The 21,324-nt window shown below is 35.4% G+C and overlaps 1 protein-coding gene and 2 pseudogenes across 1 annotated transcript; all 3 read left to right on the forward strand.

The window, feature by feature from the left end:
* The first annotated feature begins 5,828 nt into the window (after positions 1–5,828).
* Positions 5,829–17,242, forward strand: LOC138891435 (TMV resistance protein N-like; annotated as a pseudogene).
* LOC104091624 (TMV resistance protein N-like) lies at positions 10,095–11,809 on the forward strand (annotated as a pseudogene).
* LOC108942788 (auxin-responsive protein SAUR68-like) lies at positions 16,674–17,090 on the forward strand. The gene has a single exon (XM_070176956.1). The coding sequence runs from the start codon at positions 16,674–16,676 to the stop codon at positions 17,088–17,090; it is 417 nt and encodes a 138-aa protein (XP_070033057.1).
* Positions 17,243–21,324: the final 4,082 nt, after the last annotated feature.

Below are 21,324 nucleotides of genomic sequence, written 5' to 3' on the forward strand. Positions count from 1 at the left end.
TAATGCTGTAATAAAAATATAACGCATTGATTTGAATATCTCTTTACAATATTTTTGTTCTTTTATATCTTAAGCTATACATATAGTATAATATAGTATAGTATATACATCCTAAGATATACTATATATACTATACATATAGTATAGTATAGTATACATATATATATATATATATATAAGCTTATATTTATACTATACTATAGTCTATACTATATATACATCTCATAAGATATATAAACTATATTCGATATACTATATATACATCTTAAGATATACTATATATACTATACTATATATACATCTTAAGATATAATATATATACATAGTATACTAGATATACTAGATATATATAGTAGATATACATGTATATATAGTATATCTTAAGATGTATATATAGTATATAAATCGAATATACCTTATATATAGTGAGATGTATATATATATATATATATATATTATAGTATAGTATAGTATACATATAAGCTTATATTTATACTATATTATAGTCTATACTATATATACATCTCATAAGATATATAAACTATATTCGATATACTATATATACATCTTAAGATATACTATATATACTATACTATATATACATCTTAAGATATACTATATATACATAGTATACTAGATATACTAGATATATATAGTAGATATACATGTATATATAGTATATCTTAAGATGTATATATAGTATATACTATACTATACTATAATATATATACATCTTACTATATATATTATATATATCTTAAGATGTATACTATCGAATATGATTTATATACTATGTATATATAGTATAGAGTGTGTGTGTGTATATATATATATATATATATCTTAAGATGTATATATAGTATATAAATCGAATATAGCTTATATATCTTAAGATGTATACATAGTATAGTATAGTATATATATATATATATATAAGCTTATATATATATATGTATATCGAATATATCGAATATAGCTTATATATCTTAAGTTGTATATATAGTATATACTATACTATACTATAATATATATATATCTTACTATATATATTATATATATCTTAAGATGTATACTATCGAATATGACTTATATACTATGTATATATAGTATAGTGTGTGTATATATAAGATGTATATATAGTATAGTGTGTGTGTATATATATATATATATCTTAAGATGTATATATAGTATAGTATAGTATATATATATAAGCTTATATATATATGTATATATACTATAGTATATCGAATATACTATGTATATATAGTATAGTGTGTATATAACTATATATATATATATATCTTAAAATGTATATATACACTATAATATATTATATATATACTATAATATATATACATAGTTTATAAGTCATATTCGATAGTATACATCTTAAGATATACTATATATACATCTTACTATATATATATATAGCTTATATATCTTAAGATATATATATATCTTAAGATGTATATATATCTTAAGATCTACTATACTATACTATATATATATATATAATATATATATATATATATATATATATATATATATATATATATATAGTATATCTTAAGATGTATATATAGTATATTTTAAGATGTATACTATGTATATATAATGTAGTATATATATATTTTAAGATGTATATATAGTATATAAATCGAATATAGCTTATATATCTTTATTACTATTTTTTTCTCTAACTTCTATAAAAAAAATTAAAAATAAAAAGTTTCTGTTGGGCCCGTTTAGGCCCGTTTGGGCCCGGGACCGGCCCACTTAACCCGGGCCCGTTAGTTCGTGGTCCCGGTCCCGAGCCGGTTCCAGCAATAAGCCCGCGAAGTCCAGGACCGTTTAGGACCGGACCGCATAGGACCGGCCCACTTAGGATCGGGCCCGGCCCACTTGCCACCCCTACTCTGCCCTAAGGAAAGTTTGAGAGAGTTCCTCTCGTCGGTAGCGCGATTTAGGTCGGCCGCGTATCGATGCAGCTCATTCTGGGAATGAGAACATTGTTCTCGATGGACTGCTGCAACCTACGAAGAAACAAGAAGCGAAGTTGACGAAAAAACGAACATAAAGGCAGTACCAACAAAAAGATTTTTAAAGACTCACCTGGTTCAAAGCCTGCCGCAAACCGTGAAAAAGATCCGATTCATCACCGGCAACATCCTCGATACCAGTAAACAGGTCACGAAACGGATCCTCTTCATCGTGAGGCCTGTCTAGATCGAGGGCCCCCAGAGCTTGAGCTTCCCGAATCATCCCTATGGAAAAAGTGGAAAAAGTAGGCGAATCCTCGATCGCTGCTGCCCCAAGTGACTCGCCCGGAGCATCTCCCTCGGCTCAGAGGGGTTCAAGGGGCTCTTCGATTGTGACCCCTGCCGGTTGACTCCGATGAGAGGTGTCTTCGACATCCGATAGTTCGGGGATTCTACCTGAACCTCTCTCCGGTACATTTTCAGTTCGAGACGGAGCCCTATAGGGCATTATCGATCCAGCCGGCAATGAAGCATTGATGGCTCTCTTTGTCTGGACCGCCAGCATGGACTCATTGTCCTCTTCTTCTTCTTCATCCCTTAGGCGCAAAACGGATTCTACGGTCAAAGGACTAATATTCTTGTTCAGCTTACGAGCCGTCCTCTTCTTCGGTTTTGGATATTCGGGCAACGAAGCTCTCTTCCTTTTATTTTCCTTCACCGGCCTTGGGACGGAGGTCGAGACATCCTCCTCATTAGACAGAGGTCTCAAGACCACGTCTTTACCCAAACCTGCATATGGGAAACCTTATAAAAAATATTTCGAGAAATGCCTTGCCAGAGTCCGAGAAATGAGCTTACCGTGATTTTTGGCCTCCCACCGACCCTTAGACAAATCACGCCATGAGCGCTCGGCGTATGTGGAGGTCGAAACAAGAGCCCGTACCCAATTCTTGAGGTCGAAAACCGCTCCGGGCATCCAGGGAACCGCTACATCAGAAAAAGAGAAGTGTCGATAAGAGAATAAATGAAAGAATAAAATATAAGCAACAGCAAGATCACACTTACGTTTCATATTCCACTCCTCGGGAAAGGGCATCTTTTCAGTCGGGATCAGGTCCGAAGTCCTCACTCGAACGAACCTGCTCATCCAACCCCGGTCCCTGTCCTCGTTAAAACTCGAGAACAAAGCCTTGGTAGCCCGACGCTGGAGTTTTATTAACCCTCCCCGAAAAGGTCAGGGACGGTACAGCCGGATAAGATGATCGAGGGTGAACGATATCCCCTCGATTTTGCTCACAAAATATCGGATCAGGATAACGATCCGCCACAAAGAAGGATGGACCTGGCCTAAGGTTACCTGATACTGTCGACAGAAGTCGATAACGACGGAATCGAGGGGACCCAAAGTGAAAGAGTAAGTATATACGTTCAAAAACCCTTTCACGTAAGAAGTGATATCTTCGTTAGGGGTAGGTATTATCACTTCTTTTTCGCCCCAATTGCATTCCTTCTGTAACAGATCGAGGTGTTTCTCAGTAATCGAACACATGTACCTCGATACCGGCTCACACCGGCCAGGGACCGATGAACCTTTATCAACTTTAAAATCTGAAGTAAGGACGCACGCCTTGGGGACACACTCCTCTGGCCGTGGTTCTGCCGGTGTCTCATCGGCGACACACTGTGAAGAGGATGTTTTCTCTTTCTGAGGAACGGTTTGCGATTTTTTCGCCATTTTTGAATTCAAAAGTAAGGAGTAGAAGAAATTGATAGAGATTTGGTAGAATCGAGGGGTCCTTTCGGAAAGAAATCACAGCTTTTCTGGTAAGTTGGAGAGTATAAAGAAGAAATTGAGAGATTTTAGAAGATAGAAGGTGTAAAAATGGTAAAAGATAAAAGTGAGAGTTATTTATAGGTTCAAGCGATGGCGGTTCATTATCAGCAGTGGCCGACCACCACCTGACATGCATTAAATGCCTTGAAACACTAAACCGACGGAACAGCTACCATATGCGTCATGGTCGAACCTGATGGAAGCGAAAAGATATAATCCGACCGAGCTGTTGAAAATCATATCGTTTCTCGCCATATTTCTTTCTGAGAAACGAGGGGACTATCTGTATACGGTCGAAATAAATTTCAGTCTTGGCATGTCCGGTACGGTTCAAAGGGCGGTGTATCGAAGTAAGATCCCAAAGGGGGGCACGAACTAACCTAGAACCCGGGGAGGCCGGTCCATGATGAGATCGATATCATAATCCAACTCGAACAAGAATCAAACTATGATGCGGGTAGATCTATCGTGCTGATAATCCAAAAATTAACCTACATCGACCTGGAATCAATTCAAGGGCTCGAACCAGGGTCGGGCTCGAACCAAGATCATAAATTCGAGCCGAAATCAAGCTCAAACCAAAATCGAGGACTCTAAGCAAGATCGAGCTCGCGGACAAAAGACGTTGTAATCCCACTAGAGGGAATCTTGGCAGAAATTATGGAAAAACTGATTTAGCATGGGTCTCCCACTGAATGTTTATTTTATTATATTTGGAGCCAAATCTCTCCACTATAAAGAGGTTTGGTTATTATTTCTGTAAGGATCTAGATTTACAATATATCAAAAGTATTATTTCCTCTACAAGAAAGGGTGATCATTACAGTTTCTTAGACTGATTCTATTTTTGTTAAATCCTAAGTTCACTGTTCATGATTGCCTTGTCCAGATTAATTTTTCTCCAATCTATATTCATATTTTTATTTATCTTTGCATTTTGTGTTAAGTTGTACCACATATCTTCGGAACTGCGTATAAATTCAACTCTATCCATTTTTCGGGTAAACACCCATCTTTTTTAGAAACTTTTCATTTTTGGAGTGATACTTATTTATTTCTTGTCTCCTATTTATAACTTGTTCTGAAATATCATAAGCTGTCTACTATAACAACAACAATAAATCCATATAGTTTTCTTTTTCTTCTTTCAGAAAATTAATTGAATCCATGGCATCGTCTTCTTCTTCTGCAAATGTAGAAAGCTTCAAAGGCCCACTTTTATTTTCACTGTATGCACAAAGAAAATGTAAGGTAGTGCTTTTGATTGGTTATTATCTTCAAATATAATGAGGTCAAGTAGTCATGGTTGTTAGTGACAAAGAAATAACACGGATATTACCTTGCTTTTAGTCATTAACATATTTTACTATTCAAATAAACATGCTTATAATTTGTTGAGTAACGCGTTTTATTTAGGTTATCTTTATTATCTCAGTATGTTGATGTGTATCTAATGATTAATAAAGTAAGATGAAAATCATTAGTTGATTAATTTTTATCTACCTAAATATCCAATAAAATAGTTGAGATGGAACGAGACAATATAATCATATAAAAAATAAAAAATAAACTTCATAGAGAATTATTTTGCTGGAAGAAGACTTTGTCAACCTCCATAGAAAATTAAAATTGAAAAGGAAATTCAATCAACGGGGTCCTTCTTCTCTGTGTTTGTGCGTTGGAGCAATAATTCAATTCAATTGGGATAGGTAAACTCTTTCTTTGTAGCTTGATATATCCACTTGTACTTTTAGCTGTCCATTGATAAGGTGGTGGTCTTTGAAGGAATTACTTCCTTATATTAAAGTTCAAAGAAAACCCAGTAGTAACAATAATAATCCGTGGAACATTGTTCACTAGGGTAGAAGGTATGTAATGCCAATTGATAAAGTGACGTTAAGCATCACCAGCGTACGAAAAGAAGGGTCGTGATAATATCATGTACGTCTGTACTGCTCTTCTAGATGTACTTCTAGCTGTCCATTGAAGGAATTTCCTACTTCCTTCTATTAAAGTTCAAAGAAAGCCCATCTCATACAAACTTTTATTATTTGAAGTGCTAGTAGCTAGTTGTTTATTTCTTTTTCTCCTATTATCATCAGTTGATCTCTTACCATAACTACAATTTATCCACATACAAGTTATTTTCTTTTCAGATAATTAACTGAATCAATGGCATCATCTTCTACTTCTGCAAGTACTTCACAGTTTTCTTAGTGGAACTACAAAGTCTTTCTAAGTTTTAGAGGTGAAGATACTCGAAGGACATTGACAGGTCACCTCTTCAAAGGCTTGAAAAACAGTGGAATATTCACGTTTAAAGATGGTAAAAGGCTAGAGCATGGTGCATCAATATCAGATGAACTCTTGAAAGCTATCGAACAGTCTCAAGTTGCCCTCATCGTTTTCTCAAAGAATTATGCAACATCGAGGTGGTGCTTAGATGAGCTAGTGAAGATCATGGAATGCAAGGATCAATGTGGACAGACTGTCATACCAGTCTTCTATGATGTGGATCCATTACATGTTCGAAACCAGAGGGAGAGCTTTGCTGAAGCCTTTGACAAACACGAAACAAGATATAAGGATGATGATGAAGGAATGCAGAAGCTCCAAAGATGGAGGAGTGCTCTAACTGCTGCCGCAAATCTAAAAGGATATGATGTCCGTGACGGGTGAGTTAAGAACACATAGTAATTTCTTATAATGAAAACAAATGGAATACTACAAAGAGAGGTTTACTCAAGTGCTAAGGAATAATTTAGGTTGTGGGTTCAAGTTACTATAGGAGCAAAGTGAGGAGCTCAAAAGGAATAATTTTCCTTCAACTGTGGTTGCTTATGTGAAGAGTACATATTTTACTATAGAAAAAGAATTTGTACCTCAAAAAATGAGTTAAACACAAAAGACACTAAATAAATTTATCATATTTACAAAATAAAAATTAAAAGGTGGAAGCTTAATCAATTTAATTTGTTAAGAATACATCTTACACAATCTAATTCCATTGATTGTCATTTAGACGTTAAAAATGTTTTTATTTTTATTTTCCTAAAAACAAAAAGGAATGATGGTTGTTATATATGTTTCTATCAGTAAGAAGGTATTGTTCCTATCGATATAATTAGAGAGAATAAATAAAAAATATCTTAAGCTATTCACGTTTTTCTATTACCCCAGAAGACACTATAGTTCCTATCACTACAATTCCTCAATAACATTCTTGCACGTATAATATTTTGATTGCTCCTTCAAGCGTTTGTTTTATGTACGGTTTCTTTTAATCATCTCTATGTAAATTAACAATATTTAGTAGATTAGTTTGTTGACTATTTACCTAGTTGATAAGAGTTCGATTCCTTACCTAGCAATCTTCTCTCCCTTTCCCCTACCCTTTATGAAATGCTTACTAATACTTGACTTTCTTACATTTATCCACAATTAATTTTCTTATTTTCGTAGGATTGAAGCAGAAAATATTCAGAAGATTGTCGACCAAATTTCCAAATTGTGCAATAGTGCTACTTTGTCTTCTTTGCGAGATGTTGTGGGAATAGAAACTCATTTGGAGAAATTAAAGTCCCTACTTAAGGTAGGAATCAATGATGTTCGGATCATATTGGGGATGTGGGGCATGGGCGGTGTAGGGAAGACGACAATAGCAAGAGCTATTTTTGACACTTTATCTCATCAATTTGAAGCTGCTTGTTTCCTTGCGGATATTAAAGAAAATGAAAAATTACATTCGTTGCAAAATACCCTTCTCTCTAAATTGTTAAGAAGAAAAGATGATTACGTCAATAATAAGCATGATGGGAAGCGGATGATTTCGGATAGACTTTGCTCTAAGAAGGTGCTAATTGTGCTTGATGATATAGGACATAAAGATCATTTAGAGTATTTAGCAGGTGATATTGGTTGGTTTGGTAATGGCAGTAGGGTTATTGTAACAACTAGAGACAAGCATTTGATAGGGAAGGATGATTCTATATATGAAGTGACTGCACTACCTGATCATGAATCCATTCAATTGTTCCATCAACATGCTTTCAAAAAAGAGGTTCCAGATGAGTGTTTTAAGGAGCTTTCATTGAAGGTAGTAAATTATGCTAAAGGCCTTCCTTTAGCCCTCAAAGTGTGGGGTTCTTTGTTACATAAGAGGGATATAACTGTTTGGAGAAGTGCTATAGAGCAAATGAAAATTAATCCTTACTCGGAAATTGTTGAAAAGCTCAAAATCAGTTATGACGGATTGGAGCCCATCCACCAAGAGATGTTTCTAGATATAGCATGCTTCTTGCGAGGGGAAGAAAAAGATTACGCCATACAAGTTCTTGAGAGTTGTCATTCTGGAGTTGAATATGGATTGCATGTCTTAATTGACAAATCTCTTGTATTTATCTCTGAAAAAGATGAGTTCCAAATGCACGACTTAATACAAGAAATGGGTAAATATATAGTGAATTTGCAAAAGAATCCGGGAGAACGCAACAGACTATGGCTCGTCAAGGATTTCAAAGAAGTGATGACAAATAATACAGTAAGTAGGCTAAACAATGCAATACTAGTATTTGTTTCTAATTTTCATATTTCAAAAACATATAGGCCAGTCAATTCTAATTATTTGTTCATCTTGCTTCATCTTCTTGCAGGCATGTCATTTTAGTTGTTTACTTTAGTTAGAAGGAGAAGCAAAAGTAATAATAATTTCCTAATTAGTAAAAAAATTAATTGCCTAATTCGTTTAGTAGCCTCTTTAATTTACGTTGCCCAATTCGTTTTTCTTATATTGTTTAGCAATTGATTAGTCTAGCTAGTAGCCACTTAATCTGTTTGATCCAATTTCATTCTTTGGATTGGCTTTGAAAATTTTATGACATGTTATTACATAATAACTTAATAAGAGATTCACTTTAGCATTGTCTATTTTTTTAAAATTTAAAATGTCACTACAATTTATTGGTATTGTTTCAATTGCAGTTTCTTTCTATCGCAACATGAAAAACTTATAAACTTGACTCTAATGAACTTCTAAGAAAAATGTAATATTAGAAAATAGAACTATAAAATTAATTGCAAAAAGTATTTCTCTAAAGTAACATCAGTATTTCCTAATGATCTTCTTACCAGGGGACCATGGCAATGGAAGCAATTTGGCTTCATGATAATTTTGGTAAACCACGCTTTAGCAATGAGGCCATGAAAAATATGAAAAGGCTTAGGATATTATACATAGAGAGGTGGTCCTGTTATGATTCTATTGAGTATCTGTCCAACAACTTGCATTGGCTTGTCTTGGATGGCTATCCTTGTGAGTCACTGCCATCTACATTTGAACCCAAAATGCTTGTTCACCTTCAACTCAAACACAATTCACTGCATTATTTATGGATGGAAACAAAGGTACAATAATTGAGTTCTATTTTATTGCCATTTATTTTTCTTTCTAACTATCTTTGTCCTTTAATTTAGTGGTAATGAACAAATATTATTGCTTTTGTCACGTATTATTTGAGGTACTTTTTATTTTTGCTAGAATTACAATGCATGTCTTTAAATGAACAAAAGTTATTAATTCCATAAGCTCAAATTAATGTATTTCCATCTCAAAAAATTATTGTAATTCATAATATTTGGGGTTGTTCCCAGTATTATTGTAAGATCTTTATGCCTTTTGTTTTTCTCCAAGTCTTCACATCATCATTTCAATTATTTCTCATAGTAAGATTAGATTCATATGAATCTCATCCTAGGGATGTACATAGTGGGACGGAAGGAATACTTATTAGTAAAACAAAAGAAATTTATTGCTTTCATACATTGCTTCCAGATTTAACATTTGGGTTTCCCCATTTTATATTACACTTTTTTTAAAGTGAGAAACACTTTTCTCTTTGCTACAAGTTTTTTCAATCATGTTAAATTACAGTTAGCAATATTTTTATTTATAATTCACTTTTATTCAGTTTCTTAACAAGTAATTTTTCATATATAAAAAATAAATTTCTAATTTCGCACAAAAATAATGTGTTGGCCCTCATAATTCAAATGCTATCATTCATTTCTTGTGGAGGGAGTAATAAATACTTTTAGGAAAGGTAGCAATAAGTAATTAAGAAATCAAGAAAACAGAGGTCATTTGATGCCCACAAATACAAATGAAAAAAACAAAACAAAAAAGGTTTCTACATTCATAGATAGCCCTACTAGCCAAATATTTTATTATTGGAATCCCGCATAGTAGCAAAATAGGTTCTTTTATTTATCCTCTCTCTATCTCATTCTGTGTGTGTTTTGAACAGCATTTGCCGTCACTGAAAAAGCTAATTCTCAGCGGCTCTGGAAACCTGATGCGAACACCAGATTTCAAGGGGATGCCAAATTTGGAGTATTTGGATTTGAGTTTTTGCAGTAATTTTGAAGAGCTTCACGACACCCTGGGATGTTGCAGAAAACTCGTCGAGTTAAATTTGACTTGGTGTGAACGCCTTAAGAGGTTTCCATGTGTTAACGTGGAATCTCTTGAATATCTGAGTTTAGAAAATTGCTCAAGTTTAGAGAAATTTCCAGAAATCCACGGGAGAATGAAGCCGAAGATACAGATTCACATGCTTGGCTCTGGGATAAGGGAACTTCCATCCTCATATTTTCAGTACCAAACTCATATTACCGAGCTAGATTTGAGCTTTATGAGAAACCTTGTAGCTCTTCCAAGCAGCATCTCTAGGTTGAAAAGTTTGGTTAGTCTGAGTGTGTTGGATTGCTCAAAACTGGAAAGCTTGCCAGAAGACATTGGATCCTTATCCTCTTTGAAAGAATTGTATCTCCATGGAAATAATTTTGAGCATTTGCCTCGAAGCATAGCCCAACTTGGTGCTCTTCGATCCTTAGACTTATCATATTGCCAGAGGCTTACACAGCTGCCAGAACTTCCCCCTGAATTAAATGAATTGCATGTAGATTGTCACATGGCTCTGAAATTTATCCATGATTTAGTAACAAAGAGAAAAAAACTACAGAGGGTGATATTCCCTGATGATGAGGATGATGCACACGATGATCCTATATATAATTTGTTTGCACATGCCCTGTTTCAGAATATCTCTTCCTTGAGGCATCACATCTCTGCTTCAGATTCCTTGTCCGAAAGTGTGTTTACCATTCTGCATCCTTGGAAGAAGATCCCAAGTTAGTTTCTCTATCAGGGAACGGATAGTAGTGTATTGAAAATTGGTATATACCTGATAATTTCTTGGGATTTGCTGTATGTTACTATGGCAGCTTAATTGACACCACAGCTCAATTGATTCCCAAATGTGATGACGGGATGTCGTGCATGACCCAGAAACTTGCTCAAATTTGCATGACCCATTCAAATCTTGATAAAGAATATAATATACATTTTTTCTTTGTACCTTTTGCTGGCTTATGGGATACGTCTAAGGCAGATGGACAAACACCAAATGACTATGGGCTTATTAGGCTATCTTTTTCTGGAGAAATGAAGAAGTATGGACTTCATTTGTTGTATAAAGAAGAACCTGAGGTTGAGGCCTTGTTACAAATTAGGGAAAATTTTATGACATTTTATTACATAATAACTCAATCAAACATTCACTTTACCATTATTTTTTTTAATAAAAAAGTTACAATTTATTGGTCCTGTTTCAATTACAATTACTTTCTATCACAACATGAAAAGCTTATAGACTTGACTCTAATGAACTTCTAAGAAAAATGTAATAATTGAAAATAAAACTATAGAATTAATTGCAAAAAGTATTTTTCTGAAGTAACGTCAGTATTTCTTAAAAAGAATCTAATTAATATTGTATCTTATACTTTGGCATTGCAAAGAGTGAGAAAGTAGTCATATTAGCAAGCGGATTTTATACTACGTCTGAAATTATACTTTGTAGACTAATGATCTTCTTACCAGGGGACCACGAAAATGGAAGCAATCTGGTTTCCTTATTACCATTGTGGTACATTACGCTTTAGCAAAGAGGCCATGAAAAATATGAAAAAGCTTAGGATATTAAACATAGAGAGGTCGTGTACCTGTGATGGTTCTATTGAGTATCTGCCCAACAACTTGCGTTGGTTTGTATGGAAATGCTATCCTTGGGAGTCATTGCCAGCTGAATTTGAACCCAAAAAGCTTGTTCATCTTGCAGTCAAATCCAGTTCACTATGTTATTTATGGACGGGAACAAAGGTACAATAGTTGAGTTCTATTTTACTTATATTTTTCTCTCTATCTATCTTTGTCCTTTAATTTAGTGATAATGAACAAATATTATTACTTTTTTCACGTATTATTTGAGGTACTTTCTATTTTGGCTAGAATTATGATGCATGTCTTTAAATGAACAAAAGTTATTAATTCCATACGCTCAAATTAATGTATTTCCATCTCCAAAAAATTATTGTATTTTATATTATTTATGGTTGTTCTAAGTACTATTGTAAGATCTTTATGTCTTTTTTTTCTCCAAATCTTCCCATCATCATTTTAACTAAGATGCTCAATTTAAAAACTAATTCAATTATTTCTCATAGTAAGATTAGATTCATAGAAATTTCATCCTAGGTTGTACATAGTGGGACGGAAGTAATACTTATTAGTAAAACAAAAGGAGTTTATTCTGTACAACTATTCTAAGTTACTCGGACACGGGTGTAGGTGTCCAACATGGGTGCGGATCTAGAAGTCGGATCCTTTGAGATGTAAATTCTAAGATTCGTGGATACGGATCCTAGTACGGATACGGGTGCAAGGATCCGGCTAAAAATAATTCAAAAAATAAAATTATAAAAAATATTTCTAAATTATGATAAATTTTGGGGAATACTTATGTATAGCTTGTAAAGTGTGAATTTCTTTTTTATTCTCAAGTTGTAGATAAGAAAAAGATTGATTTCCTAGATAAGGTATGCTATTTTATTCAAATTTATCCTAATTTTGGTTTTGATTTCGGGAATTAAATTGTATATCATCTCGAATTTTTTCGTCCGTCATGATCAAAGTATCCAAAATCGTTTGACCAGATCCGGTATGGATCCCATACCCACACCCATACTAGTGTCATGTCGATACGGGTGCGGCACCTAAACTGCCATGTCGGAGCAACTTAGCAATTATTTTCTCGAATGACGTGTACACTTTCATACATTGCTTCCGGATTTAACATTTGGGTTTCCCCATTTTATATTACCCTTCTTTGAAGCACTTTTCTCTTTGCTGCAGGTTTTTTCAATCATTTTTAATTGAATTTAGCAATATTATTTTAATTATAATTTACTTTTATTCAGTTTCTAAACAATAATTTTCCATATATAAAAAATAAATTTCTGATTTCATACAAAATAATGTGTTGGCCCTCATAATTCAAATGCTATCATTCATTTGTTGTCGAGGGAGTCATAAATGGATTACTTTTTAGGAACGCTAGCAACAAGTAATTAAGAATTCAAGAAACAGAGGCCATTTGATGCCCACAAATACAAATGATAAAACAAAATAGTTTCTACATTCATAGATAGCCCCACTAGCCAAATATTTTATTATTGGAATCCAGTGGAGGAGCAAAATAGGTTCTTTTTTTCTTCTCTCTCTATCTCATTCCATTTGCATTCTGAACAGCAATTGTCGTCTCTACGGACGCTAGATCTCAGATACTCTGAAAGCCTGGTGCGAACGCCAGATTTCACGGGGATGCCAAATTTGGAGTATTTGAATCTGGAGGAATGTTGTGATCTTGAAGAGGTTCACCATTCCTTGGGATTTTGCAGAAAACTCATTCGGTTAAATTTGGAGTCTTGTGGACGCCTTAATTGGTTTCCATGTGTTAACGTGGAATCTCTTGAATATCTGGATCTAGATTTTTGCTGTAGTTTAGAGAAATTTCCAGAAATCCATGGGAGAATGAAGCCGGAGATACAGATTCACATGAAACGCTCTGGGATAAGGGAACTACCATCATCTATTATTCAGTACCAAACTCATATTACCTTCCTAGATTTGAGCGCTATGAAAAACCTTGTAGCTCTTCCAAGCAGCATCTGTAGGTTGAAAAGTTTGGTTAGTCTAAATGTGTCGGGCTGCACAAAACTTGAAAGCTTGCCAGAAGAGATAGGGGATTTAGAAAACTTGGAGGAGCTTTATGCAAGGTATGCTCTAATTTCACGACCTCCGTCTACCATCGTACGCTTGAACAAACTTAAAATCCTGAAGTTTGGAGGCCTCCAAGATGGAGTGCACTTTGAGTTCCCTCCAGCGGCTGAAGGATTACGGTCATTGGAACATCTGGATCTCACTTGTTGCAATCTAATAGATGGAGGACTTCCGGAAGACATTGGATGCCTATCTTCTTTGAAAGAATTGTATCTCAGTGGAAATAATTTTGAGCATTTGCCTCGAAGTATAGCCCAACTTGGTGCTCTTCGAATCTTGAACTTAAGAAATTGCAAAGAGGCTTACACAGCTGCCAGAACTTCCACCAGAATCAGATACAATATATGCAGATTGGAGCAATGATTTGATCTGTAATTCGTTGTTTCAGAATATCTCGTCAGTGCAGCATGACATCTCTGCTTCAGATTCCTTGTCACTAAGAGTATTTACCAGTGTGCATCTTGGGAAGAAGCCAAGTTGGTTCCTCTATCAGGGAACAGATAGTGGTGTATCAGTCAATACGGATAGTGGTGTGTCAGTCAATTTGCCTGGAAATTGGTATATACCTGATAAATTCTTGGGATTTGCTGTATATTACTCTGGCAGCTTAATTGGCACCACAGCTCAATTGATTCCCGTATGTGATGATGGGATGTCGTGGATGACCCAGAAACTTGCCTTATCCAACCATTCAGAATGTGATACAAAATATAATATTAATTTTTTCTTGGTACCTCTTGCTGGCTTATGGGATACATCTAAGGCAAATGGAAAAACACCAAATGACTATGGGATGATTAGGCTATCTTTTTCTGGAGAAATGAAGGAGTATGGACTTCGTTTGTTGTACAAAGAAGAAGCTGAGGTTGAGGCCTTGTTACAAATGAGGGAAAATAACAATGAACATTCCACTGGGATAAGGAGGACCCGATATAACAATAGTGAACACGACGTCATGATCAATGAAGCCAGCTGCTCCTCGGGTAAGAAACAAAAGAGTCACATTTCCAATTTTCAGGGGAACTCTGTCTTTGAGAATCTGCAGCAACAAGTAGAGTCGCCAGTCTCTTCAGAAATTTTGAGGCTCAATCTTTCATTCCCAGAAATTTTTCCTAGTTGGCGGTGAAATTGTGTTCTCTCCTTTTATGTAATTCTCTCCTTTTATTAGCTACAAAGTCTTCTTCCAAAAACAATACTATATTTGTTTTTGGTAATTAACTTTTTTCATTAATCACAACAATACTATATTTTTTCTTCTCATTCTTTCTTACTTTTACCTTTTTGTTTTGTTTCCCCTATTTACAGGAACTCATCAATGGGTGATGTACATATCTTGTCTCCGCTTGTTTTGAGCCATGATTAACTATGGTAAGTTAAAGGATTCCAACAAGAATAATTTTTTATGCTCAAATCAGATCCTGGAACCGTGTGATCTTAATCCATTTATTTCCTAAAAGTACTCGATATTCAAGAATTTGAACTTGAAAATTTGTCAACTCTAAAGTGAAAAGATAATACTACAGATTGAGGGAAATGGAGATGAAGTAATAAATAGCCCATTGTTTAAATTATGGATGCCAGAAAGTTAATCATCCATGTTCAAAAGATGTCAAAAGTGCAGGCAACCCATTTTCAAGTCTTGAATGTTAGCTTTCTATGCTAAATTCAAATTTGTATTTTCGACTTGTTCATTTATGATGGTTCTTTTTACAATTTAATTGGCTCTCAATGAAATAAACTATTTTGTATCTTTAATTAGTTACTCATCCTTTTCAGTTAATATCAGCAAAAGGCACACTTAAAGCTCGCTTAAGCCCTAAAGTGAGGCGCAAAACATGTTGAGCGCTTCGCCTCGCTTAGAGGGCGCTTTAATGTCGTCATCAAGACTCTAAGGTATATCTTTCCTTGTCAATGAGCGTAACCTGAAGAGGCAACACTAAATAATTGACAATTCACTTATCATAATTTTGTTTTTTCAATTTCGTTGTCAATATATATGTTATTCATGCGTATAATTATTAATCTTGGACTGCACATACATATTTGTGTTTTTTTCTCCATTTGTGCCTTTTTTTCATTATAAAGCCAACACTTTATTTTTGCTTTACGCTTAAGCCCCAACGAACCTCAGAGCTTTTTTGCGCTTTTTGCATTTGATAACACTGGTTGATATATCATGTTTCATTTGAGAAGATGAATAGTTTAATTCTTATTTCCTTTGTTCATACTGGTTAATCAGAGTCTTTAACAAGGACATGTACCTAAACGTCTTTGGCTCTCTGATTGTTACATTTGGGGAGATCTTTGCTTTACTCTGATTGTTATATTAGGGGGAAATCTCTGTTTTGACTTTTAAATACAAATATCTCTTGTTATGGTAGGGAGGTCGGGAAAAAGATAAAACAATTGGCGCTGCACAGCGTGAGACTATGGAGAAAGCTGAGTACGAGATGAAGTTGAGGTTCGTTCTCCCTTATGATCTCTCTCTGTTCTTTTATGGTTGTTTAGGGAAAAAGTGAAAATAAGCAATGGCGGCTTTGTTATTAACTTGCCTATTACACCAGATGAATAACATAATACTAATTTTGTGGTAGATTATTATACCAAATGTTACTTAGAAGCCCGTTCCTCTCAACACTGCTTGCGCTAATTCATCTTGACGAGTACTAAGAAACTCGTCAAGATGGCCAGGAGATGGCAGAAGTTTGCAGCTATGCAGAGGAAGAGGATTTCACTTCCAAGAAATGGTAGTAATGCAGACAGTTGTAGTACATCTTCATCCTCTAGAGCCAGAAAAGGCCATTTTTCTGTCTACACAATTGATCGAAGGCGCTTTGTTATTCCCTTGGTTTACCTTGAAAATGAGGTCATTAGGCAACTTTTAAGCATGTCTGAAGAAGAGTTCGGGCTACCAAGTGGTGGCGCTATTACGTTACCCTGTGATTCGGTCTTCATGGACTGCATCGTTTCACTGATCAAAAAAGGCGTAGCTGCTGCAGATATTCACAAAGCATTGCTTCTATCAATTCCTTCATGTTGCTGTACTTCACCTTCTAATTTGCACCAAGAAAGTGGAAATCAGCAACTTCTTGTTTATTGAGTTATCATCATCATATTTTGTAAATGATAGCTCAAAATAGATGAATTGTACAGCAGCTGAAAAGCAAGCAAATGATAGCATGTATTACAGATGGGAATAGCTTTATGTGAATATATACCAATTTTATTCAAGAAACATAATTTGCACATTAATATAGTAAATAATAAGTGGTTGTAACATGCAACAACAACAACAACAACAACAAAAGATGTTGTAACATGGTAATCGAAAAAAGAAAAGTGCCTTGATCATACAAAAGCAAACACTAAGTAAGTGATTTAGGAGAGATCAAGCTTTCTGTAAAAGCAATTCCATTCTGAACGGTATTACATCGTGGCCACAATTCAAATGGTCCTCTGGATGTACTAAATGAATGCCCAATACGTAGAAAATGCATGGACCAGAATAGGATTTCACCATCAGCAAACCTATATTTTGGGACGACTTTATAAAGCTATGGATCATCTAGAGTAAACAATGCATTCCAAGATTCCTTGACACCGTAGTCTTTCAATACCCATAATTTAAAAGTGCCCTTCGCCTGTCGAATAGAAGCAGAATGATCACAAAGCTTTCCTTCTAGAGATGTTTCCCCTCAAGCATTATATTTGCTCTGCTCCATACGCTTCATTTGAAATACTAAACGAAACCACCGAATGATTTCTTGAAATACCGATCCAATGAAATGCCTCGTATACAAATGCCAAAGAATGCATACCAAACAAACAATTCCAAATGCCACGAGGATGTTTATCAATTTTTCTCGTGGGGTCATCTATGTGATTGCAAATATGTGATTGCAACCTTTCACCAGGTAATATGGGGTCATCTATGTGATTGCAAATTTTAAAGATCTTATTGTCACCACTAGTTGAGTCATAACCCAATCCAAAACAAGAAAATCCATCCAGAGGAAATTCTGGATCAGGAAGTAGTATTGATTCTCTCGCGGAGGGTTGCATAGCAAAAGTATGGAGCGTTCATCACCAATATTATCAGAAACCTCGATAATAATCAAGCCATCGCAACAACAATGGACCGCGCATTGCCTTGGTTTAGAGCTTGAAGGAAAGTCAAGTTTTTGCACATCCTCAGCCAGTTAAACCGACGATAAAGAACAACAATACATGGAAAATATACCATCCTTAAGGCACAGCTGGTTAATAAGAAATTTTTGGGAATTTTGATCATTCTTGGCATGATTGAGATGCTTCATCTTAAAATAAGGTTCGGAGACCAATGGTTTAAAAAAATTTGAAACACACTTGAATCGAAATACTTATTCTTTGTTGGAAACTTCAAGAACAAAAAAGAACAAAAAAGAAAAGGCATAATACCAAGTAGCACCTCAACTTGTCTCCACTTTGTTGTTGAACACTCCAACTTACAAAATGATCATCTAGACACCTCCAAATTTTGTGTGTTATGTCAGCATTTGTGTTCACGGGTTCAACTTTATACAAGTTGAAGTGCCTACTTGTACACACCCAAAGTTAGAGGGCATACTTACCGGTTGTGGCCAAGTTTGAGTGTCTGTTTATGTATTATGCCAAAAAGAAAGTATCTACAGCATATCCTGCTGCGAAATGAGCTTCGACTGTAGAAAGATTGACTAGAACGAAGTAAGAAAAACAAACCTCTGCAATGATGCGAGGAGTGACGGTGAGATGCTGTGTAAACCTTATATCTATAGTTTCCAGAACTGCAGAAAAGGCACCATGGAGATCTCGAATGTCCTTGGCGACACCGTCTTTTTTTTATCTTGTCATTTTTTATGATTATATAATCCTATATTATCTTTTACCATACCTTTTTATATAATAATATTACCTCGTACCTTACTTTTTATTTATAATATTGCAAGTTTATTCTTCATATTGTTGGTGTATAAAACGACGGCCAATAATACAATCTATCCAAACATTGTATACATCAAAACGATACAGTACAATATAATACAATATTATATGATACATTATGAAACGATAGATTGTATTATTTGCCAGCAAATAAGGTGCCTTATGCAACACGATGCAGAAAATTTATCACTTACGCAAGGAAGCAAGTCATACAGTGCAGGATCCTTCTCCTTCATGATCTCCCTTGACTTAACAAAAGCACGATTAAACAGAAACTCGTACTGATCAAGGTCTTTCTCTACTCATGAATCGCAGTCGAAATCTTTCCTCAACTTAATGGCAGCTTCTTCCAACAGGTGAACCACTCCAACTTTTGGCGAGATGCGCTCAAGAATTTCACAAGCGGCTTGCACAGCATCAAGATGAATTTCAACACTGTAACGTAATTCTAGGTTGTTCCGACTGTCTTCATACTGGGAAGTGGCAGCACGCACAACAGATAGCACGACATGCTGTGTTGTTCCGTGAGATTCGTACATTGCATAAAAACAATTACACTCAAAAAACTTTGTGTTGTCTTTGCACCGTTCAGGGTCCATATTAATCTCATCTTTGGCAGTAGCGCATAACAAAATTAAATCCTAACCCTAGCAAAAAAAAAAAGATATCATAAGCGATTTGGTAGTAATTTAAACATAAATTCATAGCACATGGGGACGAAGATCTAAGTTCAACTCCAAACAAATCATGAGGAAACAACAACGACAACAAACCCAGTGTAATTTCACAAGTGGAGTCTGGAGAGGATAATATGTACGGAGAGCTTACCCTACTTTACGAAGATAGGGAGGTTGTTTCCGGTAAATTATTTATATGAAGTGGGTTCAAGCCAATAGAAGCCCATGTAGATAATTTATATTAAGGGAAAAAAAACCTAAACTTTGTTGGACTTCAGCTTATTAAGGCCCATGACACAGGCCCATTACCGACTTAGCTGGGGTGTATTTATTTGTATTTGAGCTTCTGGGCTAAGGCCCAATACAATGTAAAAAACAAATAGGGAGATAAAGAATGTAGTCGGTGGATATTCTAATACAACATAACAGAAATGAGATTTTTCTCTCTCTTTGGTTCCTCTTTCCTCTTATGAACCCTAATCAATTCCTCTTCATATTCAGCTCGATTCACTAGTTTTACATAGTATCAGAGTGGATGATCCGCTAATTCTCTTCTCCCTGTTTTGAGCGGTGTTACCCTCGCTCGCTTTCATCAATTTTTTACTCGGTTGTTGATGTTTGTGGTTCACTCTGTCTCTGGTAGTTTCCTTTCGATTTGCAGGCAGAATTGAGGTCGCAGTTATGTTTTCGTCGTCTGTTGGTGGTATGTGTGATACGTGTGGGTGATTTTGGCTCGAATTGGAACCGATTTCCTCCTCCGTTGCTGACCTAGGGTTTTCTGTTTGGACTTTTGGAATCTACATTCAAGGACGTTTGTTTTCCGATAGCGAAAACATACGGTAATCTCTTTCAATTTTCCTTTCCTTGCATTTGTTATCTGTTTGTGTTGTTGCTTTGACGAAAGTCTTTGACTGTTGCTATGGGAGGTTCTGATGCATCTTCGAGTACTACCACTCCTGACCTATCCAATCTACTCTTTTTACTTTCTTCTGATGTACCTGGTGTATCTCTTGTTAGTGTGCCCTTCTCTGGGACTGGTTTTGGGGGTTGGAGGCGGAATATGATCGTATATTTGTTTGCTAGAAATAAAATAGGATTCATTGATGGGAGTTGTCCGAGGCCAGCTGAGGATACTCCTCAGTTTAAGTAGTGGGATAGGTGTAATAATATGGTTATTTTCTGGTTGACTAATTCCCTATCCCCGGACATAGCTGAGAGTGTTCAATACTCGGATACTGCTGAAAGTATTTGGGGTCAGCTTAATAGAAGATATGGTTCAGTTAGTGAGATTAAGGTGTTTGAGATTAAGCAAGAGATAGCATCTACTCTTCAGGATTCATTGGACATTGCTTCCTATTTCAACAAACTCAAGAAGTTATGGGATGAACTGAGGTTTATGTGCACTAATCACACCAACACTTGCGTTTGTGCTGCTAAACCTGAACTTTAGAAGGAGGAAGAGGAGAACAGATTATACCAATTCCTCATGAGCCTGAATGAGACCTATGTTGGTGTTAGGAGAAACTTGCTCATGATACAACCTCCACCTCCTCTCGATACTGCTTATAGTATCCTCCTCCAAGATGAAAAGCAGAGGCAAATTACTCATAATTCTCATTTCCAGGGTGACGCTGCTTCTTTTCATGTCAATCTGAATAATAAATCTGCCCCTCCTAGACAGTTTGTCCAGAAAGTCAG

The sequence above is a fragment of the Nicotiana tomentosiformis genome, chromosome 5, assembly GCF_000390325.3.
Source record: "Nicotiana tomentosiformis chromosome 5, ASM39032v3, whole genome shotgun sequence".
NCBI lineage: Eukaryota > Viridiplantae > Streptophyta > Magnoliopsida > Solanales > Solanaceae > Nicotiana > Nicotiana tomentosiformis.